Raw genomic sequence first — 19,737 nt, forward strand, 5'->3', positions numbered from 1 at the left:
GGGAGAGGTTCAAGGTCCCGAAACTCTCTATAAATAGTTAGGTTTCCCGTCGTTCAGCACAATCTCGTTTTTGTAGGTTTCAAGCCCTCTAGCTTCGTTGCCCCCATCCATTTGCGGAGGACATCTCAACCGAGATTTCCTGACACTGTCTTTATCCATCCAATGCCTGTTTTCAGCCTCCATCATGCTATGCACACACCCTATTGCTGTCTGCTGATGTCGCCAACCCTCTAGAGGCTGCATCTACAGCTAGCGACCACTTTTTGACTATGTTTGTTGCACTTGGGTCATCTCCAGCTGGTGGTGACTGCTCCTACAAGCTGTACTTGCATCAAGAAGGCTATGTTTTGATCTCATCTGCTGTCACCTACACTTTTCCTTGTGTTTGACTCATCCTAGCGATCTTTTGTCTGTTGCCCATCTCTTACAAGTTACGTTTACTAGTTTTCACTCTTCTTTCTATTCAACACTAATCCAACATCACTATTTGTTGTGTTTGCTGCTGTCTGACACCTGGAGGCTGCCTTGCTATGTTTCAAGACCCATCAAGAGTACGGTAAACTCTCTAGCCAATTACCTTTGCCTCAGTCCTCGAGACACCAGAGTTTGGGGTACAGTTTTCATTCCCTACACAGATTGTTTGTTGCATGAGCATCATATTATATTTATTCATTCATTCAGATCTTCATTATGTTCATTGTCTCTGAGTTACACTAACCCTAACTCTGTTCTATTGAGTTTATGCTTTGTCGTATACTTCCATTTATATTTCTGCATTAGGGTATTTCTTTACAGCTGGGAGTTCCCTTGTGACTCACTAGCTTGGTTTTGATTTTGAGCTTGATTTTAATTTTGATTTTTCTTGCCATGCCCTTGCTATGCCTTTTGAGAAGAGCAACGAGAGCCCCCTCTACGGACGATGCACTATGAAACTTGTTGAACAATCAAGCATAACTCAAGTAGTTGACACTCAAATATATAAAACAGAGTCACTTGGTGCACAGAATGGAAATATTTTCTAGGCAACTTGTTTAGAAACACAGTAACTTAATCATCAAGGGACTTACGAGAGCTAGCTTGACTTGAAGGTTCTTAACCAGCTTGACCTGAAGGTCATCTGGGTCAATGATTTTGAAATTTTTAAGCTCACGGTCAAGGTTTATATGACGGGTCCTATCTCGAGCCACATAGAGTTTAGTCAAGTGTTCTTACTACTCTGATGTGAGGCCAAAGTATTGTAGTTATGAGTGAAATTCAAGGAGTAGACGTTACATCAGCTTGACTATACTAAAGGCATTTCTAGCCTTTCAAGAGTGAACAACCTCTGGTGGAACTAGGCACAGGTCTGGTTGGGGTTCTAGCCCCTAGACAAGGTTTCACAAGTTTAAAGAGTCAAAAAACATATCTCACCAAATTTGACTATGTGGCATACTTATACCCGTTAAAATGAGTCTTATTAGTAAAAGTATGTGTGGCTAATGAGACAAAGAACTGTGAGGTATCTAGAAAGAAAGATAAGAAGAATAGTAGGGAGAGGGAGAGCGTGGATAGGCAAGAATAGGCTAAGAGGAACCCACAGGTACTTGTGGAGAAGGCGTGGAAACTATCAAACCTGTCAGACGTGGTGCAGCAATGGAAGCATAGACAAGTATTGAAATAAATTGTTGAACACAAGAAAGAGAAAGGAAACAAAAGAGCAAAAGAACACTGCAAAGGAAGAGAAGTCAGAGATGTGCTCAGAAAATGGAATCCATATATACCAAACACGAGAATGATGCATATAACAGTGAGTCATTGACTATGTGGACACCAACACTAGCTCCTCTCTCCAACAAGAAGACCAACTGAAGAATGATGATGACTGAATGAGAGGAGGAGGAGCCATTGAATAATAAAATGCCTAATTACCCAATAATATCAAGCATAACCCAAACTCACACATGAGCTAACTAAATTGTTGACACCCTCTCTCAAATCATGGGTGATCTGATACAGTGCAATGATACAATGATAATCATATACAACAAAAAACCACCAGAGTAGAACAATGGATACCCATGTAGTAGGTGATCAAGCCACCACCAAGGTGCCTCGAAGAGAACCTAAGGTCAATGTTGATCATACCAGCTCCTGAAAATAGAGAAGAGTCATAACAAATTTCAATGGCTTAGAGAGAACCTGACGTCAATGTCAAGCGCACTTGTATATTTGTATAGATGAGGCTTGGCTGCCCCATCTCACCACCCTCTCTAGCATCGGAGAGTTGTGAGGGATAACCGCATCACCTAGACTAGAAAGCAGCTCAGGAAGGGGCACTCAAGCCCTTCCTACCATCTGAAGAAGTGGATCCCTTCTGTGCCATAGACTTCGCCTTGGTCGGAGGATTGGAATCAGAGTCTGAGGAAGAGGATGATGTGTTGGAGGAGGCCACATCATGCTTCTTCTTCCATGAGGTTGCTAACTCCTTGCAGTTCTTGCACCAGTGGCCCTTCTTACCACAATGAGCCCTGACTCCCATGCCTTGCGACCCCCCCCACTGCCATACCGCCCCCCGCTTGCCGTCGCCCCCCCTCCCCCCCGACATCATCATGCCCCTACCTTCCTCCATCACATCCCCCCGCTACCCACCCCTTGCCACTGCCAACTCCCACACTGCCTTCGCCTCCCTCGCCCCTGCGTCCCCCGTTATGCAGGGCCCCCCGTGCTACTCCAAGCCTTCACCCGTCATCCCCGCGACAAATTGTGCCCCCCTCCCTCGCCCGAAAAACCTGAAAGTCTATCCCCTCCACGCCACCGCCCCCCCACCTACCACACGACCTATTCTCACTTTCAAGCTCCCCCTCAATCTCCTTCAACCACCCCCTCCCCCTGCCCCAATTGCTCCCTCCATTTGCAGCAACATTTCCCCCCTCCGGTATCACAGCAGCTTGATCGGTATGTTCTCAGCAGGGACGTGCAATGGAAACCTCTGGTCAGACACCGATGCATTCTGTGAGTGCCCCCCATTTAAACACCTTGCGCATCATCCTCTCTAAGGAACAACCCTTAACCATCCGTGCCACAGAGCTTGAACTGAAAGAAACAGCGATCTTTGGTCAAGTCGTAGGACACTCCCCATCCAGGGCCCAGCTTCGGGATTGGCTTCACTCCACACTGTGCATTGGCACAGCAGAGATCGCGGAGGCAGTTCTCATGGGTCAAGGGATCTTCATGGTTCAACTCACCTCTGCAGATACAACCTGTATGCTAGTGGATAGCTCACCTTATGTCTCCATGAAGGGGGTCATCTATATGGTTCCCTGGTATAGTGGCTCCACAGTGGAGGAATTTGTACTCCACAACAGGTTTCTTAGACACCCGCCCACCCTACTATTCCCTGGACTGGCGGTAGAGTATCGTCAGTTAGTGGACGACTTCGAACGACTCTTCGACACAGTTCTTCTTGCCTCCTTCGCAGATGCGGTGATAACCGCACGAGTCCCAAAGATATGGGTGGCTGTGAAAGATAAAAAGAACATACCAAAGTTTCTGGAGATTGAGGCAGGCGGATACTCCTTCAAGTAGCAAGTTATTGTGATTGGGCAGCTAGGGCAATGCTTGCGATGCCATGACTTTGGGCATCAAGTAACAAATTACATGCGCTTCGGAGCCAAGGCAACTCCACCGACAGGCGCTGATGGCTTTACACGGGTCCGGCGACGATAGAGAGGGAGATGGCAAGGAGGGGCCTCAATCAAACCCTCAAACACAATCACGGCAGCAAAGAGCAGGAGGGCGAGCGACGAATACCCGGCAAAGCACCCCCATCTCGTTCCACCTAGCATGATCACAAACCTCCACCTCCACCACCCACGGAGGCGTCACAAGCTACCTCACCCAAGATCCCACAGCCCCCACATCCACCCCCTCCTCATGGATCTCCCCTCAACCCTAACCCATCGCCTCCCCCTTCCAGGGCCACCCACCTCATACCTTTGATCACCCCACTATCCCTCAATCTTCCTCCTCCCCACCATCTCCCCCACCGATCAATCCCCCTGATCCTCACCCCGTACAGATAACCCCCCCTTCCACTCGCCCATCCCTCTCTTCCCACAGGAGGTGACAAGCCTTATACGCCTATATCCTCCCCTCACCAACAGCCTAGCCCCCCTCTTCCCATAGGAGGTGACAAGCCTTATACGCCTATATCCTCCCCTCACCAGCAGCCTAGCCCCCCTCCCCACACAGCCACTAGCTCATTTGTCCTTGCCGCCCGTCACACTTTCCCAAGACAAACGAAGCTACTACCACAGGAGTTCTTCCGCAGTGATCCATGGTCCTACTTGAGAGTTGCGGAGCACAGAGAGTTTCCACTATCGATGGAGGTGGGGATCTTCATGGTCCTTCGTGGTCCGTAAGTCAAGGAGCGACAAGGTCCATTTACTAGCATCACCGGATGGACCAAACTACGATTTCTTCCTTCAGACCTCTCAGTAGATTGGACAATGACACAGATAGAGGAGGAGGTGAAGGGCCAAGTGGCAAACCACATCTCCTAGTGGATGGGAGGAGGACTATCACTCGTTTCCCAGTAGTGGTCAAGTTGCATGATGGACATTAACTGGTGGGCTGGAGCCAAGGTCCCACATTTAAGCATTATTTTTTGAGCCCCTCCATAGTGGAGAGCACCGATGGATGTGATCGAGTGGCCCCTTGCATAGGCTGCCCGTTTCTACTAGTGTACAAAGTCACACCTCTTAGTTTAGCTGATAGATGCCCTAGTGGTACCTCCTGGAGCATCTATTACCCCCATGGTCCGCCTAAGGGCCACCATAGGGGAATGGAGTTCACCTTCCAAGCCTACGGCAAAGCTTATTTGCATGTCCCATAGCTCTTCTTCTTCATCAGCAGCTTCCACACTGAACAAATGCCTGTTCGGTCAGTTACAAGCTTCCCTATGAGTTTACATCTAGCATCCTAGAATGTGAATAGCCTCCACTACAATGGGACACGTGGTTCCAAGAAGTTGATTGTTCGGCAAGAGTTGCAGCCTGCCCTTGCCGGATGGATCGACATCTTACTTCTGCAAGAGCACAAGCTCACCCCCGCCCACGCCCATCGGGTAGGGAAGGTACTACCAGGCAGCTCACACACCTATTGGGAGTACTCCATCGATGTCTACGGCAAGAGTGGAAACGTATGCACCTCTATTGGCCCGAGCCTCACCACCTATGTATGAGATCACGAGACGATAGTGGCAAGGAGGGTCCTATGGATCAGATTGGATATTGGGGACTTGTGCCTTGGAGTCCTCAATGTTTATGCCCCTACTGAGGTTAGGATACACAACAAGTTTTGGGTGGAGATCGCAACAAGACTCCCAGAGGTGGACTCTTGGATTGTTGGAGGAGACTTCAACAACCTGGAGGCCTTAGAGGGCCAGCAGGGCAGAGGCAAAGATTACTAGGGTATGGCAGGGGAGGAGCAGGAGGCATGGGAGGTCTTCCTCCTCGCAGTAGAAGCACATGATGCTTGGTTGGACCCAACTTTCCACAAGAGGGAGAGGTCTCACTGGACTTCTCTTGGGGATACAAGCAGCTGGGCAAAGCTCTTCTAGAGCGACTGGATAGGTTCTATGTGGGAGAGTAGGGATGCTCTCACACATGCCAAGTAGGGCAATTGGCTAGCACCACTTTGTCTAATCACTGCCCAGTTCTCCTTACACTTGATGCTCCACTTTCAGCCCTTGACACGCGATCTGTCGGATCCATGACTCAATCTACATGAGGAAGGAGGCGAGGAGATAGATTGAGTAGCTCTAGACTAGAGAGTGGGATAGGAGGGACCAAATTGTAGAGGAGGTTGCAAAGGTCCTAGCCGAGTCGAGTAGGATCTGCCAGGAGGCAACCCTACAGACCAGGCAGCAGAGCTGGGAGGAGGAGAGAGCACTCCGGCGAGACCTAGCAACCACGTAGAGACTACTCCAGGAGGCACCAAGGGATCCCACTCTCCACGCACAAGAGGTGTACGCACGGGCAGCCCTCGCCGGGTCTCGAGGACAAGCACTTGGAGTTTTCCTTCCGTATCTCAACAGCCTTTTGGGGGCGGAAGGAAGACAGGATGTGCAGGGAGTTTTTCCAGGTGCATCAGCCTTACACCTCAGGAGATCAAATTCTCAGCCTCCGTGATCAATATGGGAAAATTCGCTCTAGCCCAAATGAGGTGATGGAGATTGCCACTGACTACTACAGACACCTTTTTCAGCAGGAGGTAGTCTCAACCATAGGACATCACTATAGACAGCAGGTCTGGGACCACGTTCCATCCCTCATCACACAGGAGATGGGATACTCCCTCCTAGACCCCTTCACAGAGAAGGAATTAGGGGAGACTTTCCATGCACAGGACAAGCAGAAATGCCCGAAAGAGGATGGTCGAAGGCCTTCTTCACTACCTATTGGTGGGAGGTGGTAAAGGACCCCCTACTGCTAGTTTTTCAGGAGATCTTCAGCTCAGGATAGATGCCAGGGAGTCTATCAGCAGGTCTTATCAATCTCCTCCCCAATGGAGACAGATCACCCTATTGTCAGTGGCCTATAAGGCACTAGCCAAGATGATCAGTAGGTAGCTCCGCCCCATGCTTCCAGACATCATTCATGACATACAAATAGGTTTTGTCCAAGACAGGAACATCCTAGACAATGTTTTCACCTTCTTCGAGGCGACTGAGTGGCCCCACCACAGTGGTTAGGGATTGGTCGTACTTCTCTGGACTTTGAGAAAGCCTATGATAGGGTTGACTGGGACTTCTTAGAGGGCACCATGTGAGGTTGGGCTTCCCCCAAGCATGGATCTACAAGGTTTTTATACTTTACAGATCGGCCACCAACAGGGTTCTCATAGGTGGTAGGAGGAGGGAGGAGTTTCGGCTGGAGAGATCAGTTCGGCAGGGTTGTCTGATTGCCTCGTATTTGTTCTTACTCTTTGCAAAGGCAATGTCCTACTTCCTTCGGTCACGTGTGAGCGGGCTACGTGGCCTTCTGGTGAGAGAGGAGAGGGAGTTGTAGATAATACCGCCCTTTATAAGAATGATGAGTTGATGCTAGAGAGAGTGAGACTAGCTCTGGAGGTGTTTTGCACTGCAGCTAGAGCGAAAATCAACTAGTGAAAGTCAGTTGGTTTTCTTACGGACTCAGACTCTAGCACGGAGTGGGGCGTCCACTTAGGGTTCAAATGTGTGTACAAAGGGCAGACCGTTAGATACCTAGGATTCCAAGTGGGACTCGACATCACTCCTGCCCAGTAGTTTCTTCCAATTCTCGACTCTATCAAGCGGAAGCTGACCTATTGGAGTACTACCCGCCTTTCCTTAGCAAGCCAAGCCCTGGTGATCAACCAGGTCCTCCTAGTGACGGCTTGGTACATTGCCTCGTGTTGGTGCTTCTCGTCTTGTATAGTTCAACTTCACCGTCTACTGTGGAATTTTCTCTGGGCCAGCTTAGACGGTTCCAGGGATTCTTGGGCCAAGGTGGCGGGGGCAACCATCATCCGGCATCAATTTGAGGGAGGGCTTGGGATCATAGACCTAGAGTTCCAGAGCCTGGCTCTTTTGGGCAAGCTAGTAGTCCGTGGCTCACACTAGGAGGATAGACCTAGAAGGTCTTTCTGCAGGAGGGTCTCCAAGAGTGCAAACCAAGGTGGCTTGGTGGTGATTGGAGGCTATCCTTGAGATGGATCTTCACAACTACCCAGATCATGCCACCCAAATCCTCCTTCCTCCGCAACCTACTTCGTGTGTGGTAGGGCCTCCACAAGGCCCTAACTCAAAGCCCCCCAGGATGGCAAGAGGAGATAGACTACCAGCCAGTGGTCTAAAACCCCCAAGTCAAAGATTGGGAGATGGGATACAGATTGGCGAGCGCCCCCACATCCAGTGGGTTGGATGGAAGGCTGGCCCTACTCGTACTATCAGGACATGGTAGGAGGTATACAAAATGGTGGATCAGGAGGTCTTGCAACACGCATCAGGTTGTCAACGAGGAGCTGAGTTGAGGAGAAGGGAGATTGACTCAACAATCCCTCAAGAGTGGCTTCACCCCCCAATTCGAGAACCGGTGGAGCCTAGCGAGATGTGGGCCGCTAGATTCTCACCGGAAGGTATCCCCCTATAGGTGACAGGTGGAATGGGCAGCACCCCCTATGGGATTTTCTTCACCGTGCAGGATGGGGGCGTTTGGTCCTTGATAGAGAACAACCGGATGAGGAGATCATTGTCCTTCCTTGGAGGAGGATTCGTGCGGTTGGTCTCCAGGGGAAGACCTGGCATCTGGACCCTTATGTGTTCAAGGAGAAGTTCCAGGAGTGGCGCCTCTGGATATGGGAGAGCATGCCACTTGATGAGTTGGAATGGGACCTTGGAGAGTGCAAGTGAATAATCCCCTTGCAATAGCAGAGTCCAAGTGGCACCATTGCATCGCATTTTGATTGAGCATGACCTATTGCATTGCCCTTTGCATTACTCCATCCAATGCATTCTATTCTTGTAAATATGCATCTATGCATAGTTACCCCTTTTTTATCAAAGAGTGGTCAGCTTTGGATCCACCATATTTGTGGCAGCTCACATGGCACTTTCCCTAGGTAATCTCTATGGCAGTCCTACACCCATACTTCCTATATTTTTCTTCTTCACCAACATCCATGGATAGTCGAGATAGCTTGATTGTTTTGTGGTGTGTTGGATTTGATCATCCCTTTTACTTCCCCAAAGGCCACAGAATAGAATCAGATCAATCTCCACAAAAAAAAAGTTCAAAGTGATTCCATCGCCTTTGCAGGTCTTCGTAGGCCACTGGGTACTCACACCCTTTGTCCAATGCATTGGCCTCTCTTGGGTGACCCTTTGGGCTCCCTTCATAAGATAACCATCACCTCTGTAGCCTTGGTAGACCCTTGGGCAGCCCATGTGTACCCTTGGCCTAATGCCCTAGCTACTTTGGGATGGGAGCCTTGGGATAATTATGGGCTGAGCTATGCTTTGTGGTCCCTTCCTCGTTCCAATTTTGGGCCTAAGAGGGGGCATTGAGCTTAAAAATGTATACCTTGATGAGATTTTTATTACAACCCCAAAACATGCTTATTACCAAAAGATACATTAAATGACCGCTTTCCTAGAGAGTATCTGTCTCTAACATGCCAAACTATCATTTGGGAGAATCCGGTGGTCTATAGATAGACAGGCTGCCCACCACTCAGCCCATCCTTGTTTTGCAAATTGTTGGCACCTGTTCTTTGCTGTCCACACCCCTTTCTCGGCAGATATCTCAGTTCAAGATTGCTATCCATCAGCTGATGCCTGCATCCAGCCCTCCATCAGTCAGCTGGCAGCTGTTTTCTGCCCTCCAAGCCTGCATTTACTGCTGCCAACTGATCTACAGCCATCAGGCAATAGTTTCCAGCCATCGTCCACTACCTCAGAGTCACCATATTGCTGCATTTACTGCTGATCAAGCATCTGCAGCCCGCATCTTCAGTCCAGCAGCAGTTGCTAGCCTGCCACATCATCATTACTACTGCATTTGTTGTTTACAGCAATCACTTGCTGCCTACTCTTTCGAGGTCCAGTCCAATTCGGCATTGCCATACACATTCAATGGCTGTTTGTTGCATTTTGGGATCCATACAAAGTATAACACACTCTCCAGCTCATATTCTCTACCTTGGTCCTTCAAAGACATGAGACTTTTGGTATTCGCCTAACATAGTTGTTGCATTGAGCATTGTATCTATTCATTCATAATCATTCATTCATCTTTTGTGTTAATTGTCTCTGAGTTGCCCTAACCCTACTAAGTTATTTTATCAAGTTGAGCTTTGTCATATGATTGTATATGTATTTTGTGTGTTTAAGTATTTCTTTATACACAATACTAGGATTGGTACTATCGTTTCATCGGCAAGGATGTAGCCACCACATGGCACAGATTGCGAGAGCCACATTGATGTACATCCATAGAAGACCCAGAGATATGGCACTCATATTGAAACCAGCCTTCCTTCTATGGATGGGTGGTAATTCCTAATTACAACTTAGTTACAACATTAACATTTATTAAAAAACTGATAAATGCAAAATAACTTACAACCTTAGACAATGAACACCCTATTGGCCCTAAAACCGGCACCCCTTTTGGTATTTCTTTAACTTAATTGAAGAAGAAGTTGATGTAAAATGGGATTCTCCAAATCCCTTTCAGTCTTCCCACTCCCCTTGCCATCCAAAATGACCAACAAGTCTTCAATCTGATTTACCCCTTGATTCGGGCAGTCAATTGGCCTTCTCCTGCCTTGACGGAGATGGAAAATGCCCCAAATTTATTGATTTGCTGGTCCCTCCACTTGAATTTGACTGAAAACAGCTTCAGCCATGTTGAATCCAAGTCTTGGAGCTTCCAATTTCTAGCACACTTCCAGAGATTGCCGCTAAACCCTAATTTCTGCTACAAATTAGGGTTTACAGCAAAGAAATCTGAAATTTCTTAGCCTTCGGTGATCTGAATGCTATAATCTTCTGAGCAAGGCTATAGAAAGACTGGGAAATGGCAAAGAATGTTGAGGAGAGAGAGAATTCAGACTTTCTTCGTGAAGAATTGAAAAAAATCAGTCATTTACTGCTGCCGCCCTGTCTCAATAGCTTGTAGATGCAAAGAATTAAAGAAAATCAGTCATTTACTGTTGCTCCCCTGTCTCAACACCCTATAGATGCTATCACCTGCCGTTGATTGGTCTTCTTCTACCCCTGGCTACCTCTGAAGGTCCTTCAATGGCTACAGATCAAAACAGCAACATCTCTTCCCTCTCTCTTGCAAGTTGAATGCACTAAAAATTCCTCTCTCCAACCTCTAAAGACGTTTTTCAATCTTGCGTGGGCATTTTTGACAAGTGACAGCCTTTCCAAATGGTTTTTTTAACGTTATCCATTATTAAATATTAATTTTCACTCTTTAAATATACTAAAAATTAATCTAATAATTATTTGGATGCCCAAAAAAAAATCTAACTAGCTAATAATTAAATTGGCTAGGCAACCTTCACTCCCGAGTGTCTTTGCGTCATCTTTGACCATCAGATTGGTGTTAGGTACCATTAAACGCTACTTTTCTAGTGTCATTAATCGACAATTATGGCCAAATGAATGATCTAGGCCAACAACTGGCATCTGATACCATCAAGTACCCGCGCGACATAACTTATAGCAACTTTTGCCTTTGACATCTCATGATTTCCTTAAGTCCCAAGATCATAAATTTACACTAATCCTAGTTACACCTCACATGTACAACATTTACTTAACCATGTGATTAAAATTTAATCCATATGTTAAGTAAGGTTTCAAAAATGCATGTCCTCGTGACAATCCTCCCTCTTAAAATCCTTGCAATCATCCTTGATTGCACTACCAAATGCAAGAAAAAGTAAAATAGTGGACTGGAATTTCCAAAAGGCATCATAGTTAACACAATATTGTGCACTATTAGTCAACCACTCCATATGCCCAATACATGTTGAAAATTACTAGTCAATCATAACATAACATAAGACTCACAAAGAATCTCAAAAACATTGCCAAAGTATCATGTGACATATCTATTTCTCATGAGCTCAACTCATTTGGCAAAACCAAACCATACCATAGTATAAACCATGACTAAAACATCAATTGCATCATAACATATGCTATAGTCCATGGAACCAAATGTAAACCATTGAAAGCTGAGCATATTTTGATCATAAACTAATCACTTACTGATCTGAGAACTGATTACAAATTGTTGCAAATGTGACCCCAAACTCATCACAAACTCATTGCAAAAACGGATCTAAAAGTGATTCCAAAAGTGACTATAAATAGTTCTCAAGCTGATCAAAAACTAAGCTGAAACTGATCACAAATCTGTCTTAAAATTGAGACAAAATTCACACCAAATTGATCATAAGCTGATGCAAAAGTATAGTTCCAATGTCCAAATGAAACTCATACTCATCTCCATATATCTCACAATGACTAGTACACTAAGTAATGACCTCATGGCAAACATATTGTCAGCACAGTATCTTGGATGCATGTTAAATACATTCGAGATCCACTACATACGAGAGTTGTCCATAACTGGAGGAGCGAAACTGCTATCTTTTTCAATCTGTCTTAAAATTGAGGCAAAATTCACACCAAATTGATCATAATCTGATACAAAAGTATAGTTCCAATGCACAGATGAAACTCATACGCATCTCTATATATCTCACAATGACTAGTACACTAAGTAATGACCTCATGTGGTAAACATATTGTCAGCACAGTACCTTGGATGTATGTTGAATACATTCGAGATCCACTACATACGAGAGCTATCCATAACTGAAGAAGTGGAACTGCTATCTTTTCCTTATGCATCACGCAATACTCTGGACCCTTGCTCTGCTGAACCTAACAGAGCTCTAGCTAAAGTCAACTCTAAGTAAAAGGCATCTAGGTAAAGCTGGAACAACTGAGGATGGTTTGCCAAGTCATCCTCTTCCATCCATTTGGTGAATAATTCTGAAATTTTACCAAGTATCTCCTAGAAACTTTACCTTTGATCTTTCTTTTCTTAAGTACCAAAATCTACTCGAGTACCAAAATTTGATCCAGCTCCTCAATCTCAAGCTAAATTTTAGCAGACATATTCTCTAGCATATCACCATGAAAAGGCCTCAACAAACTGACAGTGAGTGTGTAAGGGTGAGGAATCTTGGAGGTGAAGCTCTCCATCTTCTCCTCTCTTATTATTCTCCTCTTCTCTTCTCTTGCACGAGGCTATGGAGACGGAGCTTGGAGGTTGAAGCTTGAGGGTGCTTGAGCTTACATCATAAATCATGGAGCTACCGGTGTCACATTCCCTCTCTCAAGCACACACAAGCAAGAAAAAAAAAGAGAGAAAGAGAAGAATATGAGTCCACTTTTGCCACACACCAAAGAATGAGCTTCCCTATTCACTTTTTGGCTTTTATACATGCCCTAAATCCCTTGGGCGCCCATCCCCTTTTTACATGACTAGCCAAGGTAATTTCAGTCAATATGCCACATCGATGATCTTCTCCAACACTTGAAAGGGCCCATAGTATCTTTAAATATAATCTTTCTCTTTCTTTCATCTTTTTTCATCCTTGCTTTTCAAAGCGTAGCAATATATAATCACCCTCTATAAACTGCAACATCTGTGGTGATCGGCTGCCCTCTTTTGCTTTTCTTGCAGTCTCTGAAGTGCATATTTTATATTTGCATAGGCTACACCTAAGTTTTCCACATAACAATCAACATCAAAGATCTTATTCTTAGTTTGCGGAATAGGTGGTAACTTCTTGCCACCCCGAATATGGCTGCCCCTTGCAATCAATTCATAACATCATCGATCCAAGGAATTGAAAAGCAATTCTTTATCCTGATCTTGTTCAAAGTACAATAATCAATACACATATACCATGAACCATCCTTTTTCTACACCAAAAGCACTAGAGAACAAAAAGAAGATGAGCTCGGCTGAATCAGCTATTTTTCTAACAAATCATTCATCTAACTCATAATCTTCTCCTGTTGAGCTGCACTAACTCTGTAGGGTGGCTTATTAGGTGGGCTACTTACACGGATAAGATCTATACCATGATCTTCTAGCCTTTTAGGTAGTAAATGCCCTGGAAATGACTGAGAGAAGCAATCAGCATACACTTTTAGAAATAACATGTGATTCTTCTTTAACTTAGACATGTTCCCAACATTCTCACTTTCATCTTTATCCTTAGCAAAAACCAAGTACGCTGAAAGATAATTTTCCATTACTTTAGAAATGACAGCTCTACAAATATAACAAAGACAAATTTACCTTTCAACTTTACATCAAGTGTAAGTATCTTTCCCTTATGCTTAATAGTGATCTTTTTTACATGAGAATCAATCACTGCATGCATATAGTGACACCATGGCATACCAAGCAATACATCACAATCCTCAAAATGGAGCAATAAAGAACTCTTCACCATCCACATATCCTTATATATGCAACCAAAGTTTTCCAATGAGCTGTGTAACGGGCTCTGCATGGCCTTTACATGCCATTCCAACTTTTCCCTCATCCTCTTTGATGCTTGGACAGCTGCCATGTCAACAGAAATGAAGTTGGATTATACACCATTATCAAAGTAAATCAATGCATGCTGAACAGATCTGCCCCTTTTCTCAGCCTTACACTTTTTATTCGGCTTCTCCCCATACTCTAGTAAACCCAAATCCTTCCTATGCATCAAAGCATCAACTACAGCAACAGTCTCTATAAGCTGAGACATGCTAAACACGATGGATTTAATGCAAAAATCCCTAATTCCTTTAGGCAGCTCAAAAACATATTTTTCCACTTGCTCCTGAAGGGGTATGAGGCGATAAGAGGTAATAGGCAGCAATGCATCCCAAAACTTCTTATTATATTGCTCCTAATTTTTACGTTCCTTAGCATCCAACTTATTCCAAGTTGTCATGATGCCCACCTCAAAGGTACTTGTCGACCAATTCAATGCAAACATTTGCTTGAATTGTACCCACATTGACAGTGCTCTACCTTGTATCAAAAGAGTGGACCACCACTGTAATATATTCCCTTGCAAGAAAGTAGCTACTTTTCGAATCTTCAAGGACTCCGTGAAGTTCCCCCCCTAAATAGATTGCATCAAACTACTGAATGAAGGTCAAAGCTTTCAATCTATCTTGTGCACCACTGAAGGACTCAAACTTCATTGCTTTTCCACCCTCATCATAGTCTTTTGCTGCCTCTTTGGGTGTCAAGTTGTCATACACTAGCTGCTACAAAAAGGGTGCATTTGCTGAATTTACATCAAAACCAATGCCAAATGGAGCATTTGCATGACTAGCATTTAATCCTTTAGTCCCATAAGCATTCGGGGGTGCAAATGCAATACCCAACATGCTATTTTATGCCCCAGGCATCAAGTCAATGCTACCATACATAGGGTTTTGCATATTTCCAGTCATACCCAAATACATTGGGCCTTGCATACCATGCATTGGTTGTTGCATACCATAGGGATTTGTGCCACACATTCCCATATGCGGTCCTTGTCCAACCATAGTATGAAAAATCGTGCTTCCATCAAAATATCCTAGCTACCCTATCATAGCATGCATGCCGAACTGTCCAAAATCCATTGGATTGGCACTTCCATAATGGCCTTGCATTTGCATTTCTTGCCCCGTAGGTACCCACTATTTTGTTTCATTAACATCGTTGGGAACTTTAAATGCAGGGTTTGGGATTATCTTCGATGCATCTTCTAGTCTCGAAGGTGTAGAAAACATCTTCTTCTTCTTGCCTTTGTTGTCGTTCTTCGAGGCATTCAAAAATTGGATAAATTGAGGATCCTTTGCCAATTTGACAAAGAGATTTGCTACTGTCCTCATCCGATTCTTGAATTGGTCATCAAATTCCTCTTCATTTTGCTGGTCTTTAGCCTCCTTATGTCCTGAAGGACGTGCATCTTGCCTAACAGCAATATTTCAGCTTACTGTCCATAGTCTAAGCCTTGTCCAAGGTCAGGCATTGCATTTCCTTTATTCCCATGTGAATGTTCATACTAAAAGGTATCATCACTACTTGAGTCCATCTCACTGTATGAAGACACATTGCTGTAATTTCTCAGCTGAGAGTAAAAATCAGCACTAACACAAAGCTTTGGCTTGCAATCAGGTGCCTCAAGCCCACCAAATCAAGGGATTGAGTGGTATCCTGGCAATGGGGACATGAAACCAGCCTTTCTTCTATGGTTGGATGGTAATTCTCTCATTATAACTTAGTTACAATAGTAACATTTATTACAAAACTAAGAAATGCAAAATAACTTATAATCTTGGACAATGGACACTCTATTGGCCCCAAAACTGGCACCCCTTTCGGTATTTCTTTAACTTAATTGAAGAAAAAGTTGATGTACAATGGGATTCTCCCAATGTCTTTCAGTCTTCCAACTCTCCTTGCCATCCAAAATAACTAGCAAGTCTTCAATCTGATTTGCCCCCTGATTCGGGTAGTCAATTGGCCTTCACCTACTTTGATGGAGATAGAGAATTCCCCCCAATTCATTGATATGTTGGTCCCTCTACTCGAATTTACTAAAAACAGCTTGAGCCATGTTGAATCCAAGTCTTGGAGCTTCCAATTTTTGTCACGCTTTCCGAGGCTGCTAAACCCTAATTTCTACTGCAGATTAGGATTTACAGCAAAGAAATCTGAAATTTCTCAGCCTCTGGTGGTCTCAATGCTATAATCTTCAAAGCAAGGCTATAGGAAGGCTGGGAAATGAGGGAGAATACTGAGAAGAGAGAGAATTCAAACTTTCTTTGCAAAGAACTGAAGAAAATCAGTCATTTACTGTTGCTGCCCTTTCTTAACGGCTTGTAGATGCAAAGAATTGAAGAAAATCAATCATTTGCTATTGTTGCCTTGTCTCAACACCCTATAGATGTTGTCACCTGCTGTTAATTGGTCTTCTCCTGCCCTTGGCTGCCTCAGAAGGTCCTCCAACAGCTACAAATCAAAACAACATCTCTTCCCTCTCTCTTGCAGGTTGAATGCACTAAAAATTCCTCTCTCCAGCCTCTAAAGACGTTTTTCAATCTTGCATGGGCATTTTTGACAAGTGGCAGCCTTTCCAAATGGTTTTTTCAACATTATCCAAAATTAAATATTAATTTTCACTCTTTAAATATACTAAAAATCAATCTAATAATTATTTGGGTGTCCAAAAAAATAATCTAACTAGCTAATAATTAAATTCGCTAGGCCACTTTCACTCCCGAGTGTCTTTGCACCATCTTTAACCATCTGATTGGCATTAGGCACCATTAAACACCACTTCTCTAGTGTCAACAGCTGACAATTATGGCCAAATGAATGACCTAGGCCAACAAGTGGCATCAGATACCATCAAGTACCTGTGCGGCATCATAACTTATAGTAACTTTTGCCTTTGACATCTCGTAATTTCCTCGAGTCCCAAGCTCGTAAATTTACTCGAATCCCAATTACACCTCACATGTGCAACATTTACTTAACCATGTAATTAAAATTTAATCCACATGTTAAGTGAGGTTTCAAAAATACATGTCCTCATGACACATATACAAAGAGATTATCTGATATACCAAACCAACCGCCGATCCCACGCCCCATAAAGTCTTGCTCTACTAGATCCAACTTTTTCCACACATAATCTAGTGAGGAAAACCATAGAGCATCTACATCATGGATGATCCATGGATCATACATGTATACATCACTTTATTTACGTAGTAGATATCTTCATTCCCCTTCTCACATTTATGTTTGTTTAATGGGGCACTAGCAAAAGGCTTTCGTGGCAAGTGGACTATGCATACCATTGTACCTATCCACAAATCCAAAGACCCTCTAGAACTAGGAAATTACGGGCCCGTGACGATGAGCCACACACTAGCCAAGTTCTATGGAGTAGTGATAGAGGCTGAGCTGAGCACCCATGCTGAGAAAGGGGGATTGAGAGCTACAGGACAAGCTGGATTCAAGCCAGGGTTCTCTACAATAGACCACATCTTAACCTTGAGAGATATGATCGAGCATGTGAAAGCTAGGAAGAAGAGACTATATCTAAAAGTGGTCTCTAGTAACAACAGTATCAAGCAGGGATACCCCTCTCCCGTACACTCTTTGGACTCTACATTGATTGCCTTGGTCTCTGATATTCAAGTTGCTTAGAATCTGATGCTATGCTGCCATCATGGCAATCCCATATTTATGATCTGATGCACCAATAGGGCAGACAGCCCAAGCTACCAGATGCTTACATTTCACTTTTCCATGTCAGTTTTTTATACATTTTGCCACCACTCGGTGTTATTATTATGAATCATCATTAACTCATCAAAGGATTCTTTCTGCCCAAAGAGAACTTATTCCTCAAAAATATAAGAAAGAATTTTTTTTTAAATGAGTCAAAGAAGATTTATTTACCTGCTGAGGAGGATTGTAGCCTTCAGGAATCTTAAAAGCAGGACTGTCAAGAGGCATGTCAACTGTTGCTGCCAGCTTACGCCTGTAGGGACTTGTCAATCCACCTTTAGAAGGGTCTACATTCAGAAGTGTCACAACTACGAATAGTAGAGTGATGCTCATCCTGTAGGAGAAAATGTCCTGTACATAATTCGCAAGGATAAGGACCAGGAACAATTTGTGCATTCCAATGTCGTAAACTTGCTATGCAGAGTATATATATATATACGTATGTCATGTTTCACTGCACTGTAGCTCCATAAAAATTCTACTGGTTATATGCCAAAATGTTTAGAAAATATCATGCGAATGACCCACAAGGGTATGGACCGGTACATTTGTGCAGTGATTTATAAGTTTGATACAATAAACCTGATATGGAGAGTGTATATGAGACTTTTCACTGAATTGTAGCTTTTGGAAAATGGCGTATGGTTATATGCAGAAATATTAGGTTGTCTTGTGTTCGGCAGTTCTGAACTATTTCGTAAAAAGGTTGTTTCTGGACCAATGCAAATGATAAACACTGCGACAATGCACTGGAATGTATTAATCTGAGTGTTGAGGTTCTTGAGGCAATCCTGTGTCAGAACAAGAGGATCAGAAACTGCGACATTTCATTTTGAGGATTGCGAGTGCATTTTGCTGGAATTGAAGGAGAAATAACATGCGCATTGTGTGAAAGACGAGGAGGAGCTTAAATGTCTTAAAGAAATCTTGTAAAGACCTTGCAAACGACGGGAAGCTGAACAGAAGGAGGGGGAAAGCAAGACGAGACGAGGCGAGACTTACCTGGATATTAAACCGTGAGATCGCCGATGAAGATCGATGTGCAGGAAAGGGAGCTGGGAGGCCGGTGTAAGGTGAGAGTGTGTATCTGAACGTCATGACTGCGCACCGCATGCTTTATGAAACCTTCCACAGAGAGAGTGAGAGAAAGGTGGCAGGATGGTCACACTTGAGCGCCTGAAGAAAGACAGATGTGTGCTTCGTTCTAATCGCTGGACATGATAAGAACAGTCGGTATTCATATTAGATGCGAAAGCTGATAATGTATTATGTCAAAATTTTAATGCTTTACAAAAGTGAGACTCCCGCTAGTTAAAGAGTACCTAACTTAACGAGGTCTTCTCCACTCACTCCTTGAGAGTCAGGCCACACCCACATCCATAGGACTCACATGAGTCAACCAGGCCAAACTTAGCCTCGTGTGGCTGTGTATTTTCAACTCAGGGACATTGATTATGGGACTTGGCAAAGTTAACTAGAGTGGGTCTAATGTGGTAGTCGAGTTGGGGTTTCTTTTCTTAAAACGGGTCAAGCTGAGATTTCTTTTCCTGAAACGAGTTAGAGAACGAACATTGTCAGTAACCATACATGTTGCTCAGCAGCCAATAACCTACATGTGTCTATGTCGTTGAACTTGTCTAGAGACTTCATCAAGTGAAGTAAAATTTACCTAACTTAACGAGGTCTTCTCTACTTATATTCCCCAATAGACTCGAAGTATACCAAATCCACCATGCTAAGCCCTTGACCTTATTCTAATTGACATCTAGACTAATACCTACAAAGACCACATGGACTCCGAATTTCCATATTTCTTGGACAATTCTGATCAATATGG

At 44.1% G+C, this 19,737-nt stretch overlaps 1 protein-coding gene across 1 annotated transcript in view; it reads right to left on the reverse strand.

The window, feature by feature from the left end:
- The window catches only part of LOC148027713 (purple acid phosphatase 2-like), a 35,412-nt gene extending 16,257 nt beyond the window's left edge, over positions 1-19,155 (reverse strand). The window contains exons 1-2 of the mRNA XM_087689415.1: positions 18,903-19,155; positions 18,072-18,251 (exon numbers count right to left, since the gene is read on the reverse strand). Of these exons, the coding sequence (XP_087545541.1) occupies positions 18,072-18,251; positions 18,903-19,013 (291 nt within the window). The 5' untranslated portion in view covers positions 19,014-19,155. The remainder of the gene's footprint in view (positions 1-18,071; positions 18,252-18,902) is intronic.
- Positions 19,156-19,737: the final 582 nt, after the last annotated feature.

The sequence above is a fragment of the Lygodium microphyllum genome, chromosome 12 (genome assembly GCF_053477565.2).
Source record: "Lygodium microphyllum isolate KBCC chromosome 12, Lygodium_microphyllum_v1.1.10, whole genome shotgun sequence".
Taxonomy (NCBI): domain Eukaryota; kingdom Viridiplantae; phylum Streptophyta; class Polypodiopsida; order Schizaeales; family Lygodiaceae; genus Lygodium; species Lygodium microphyllum.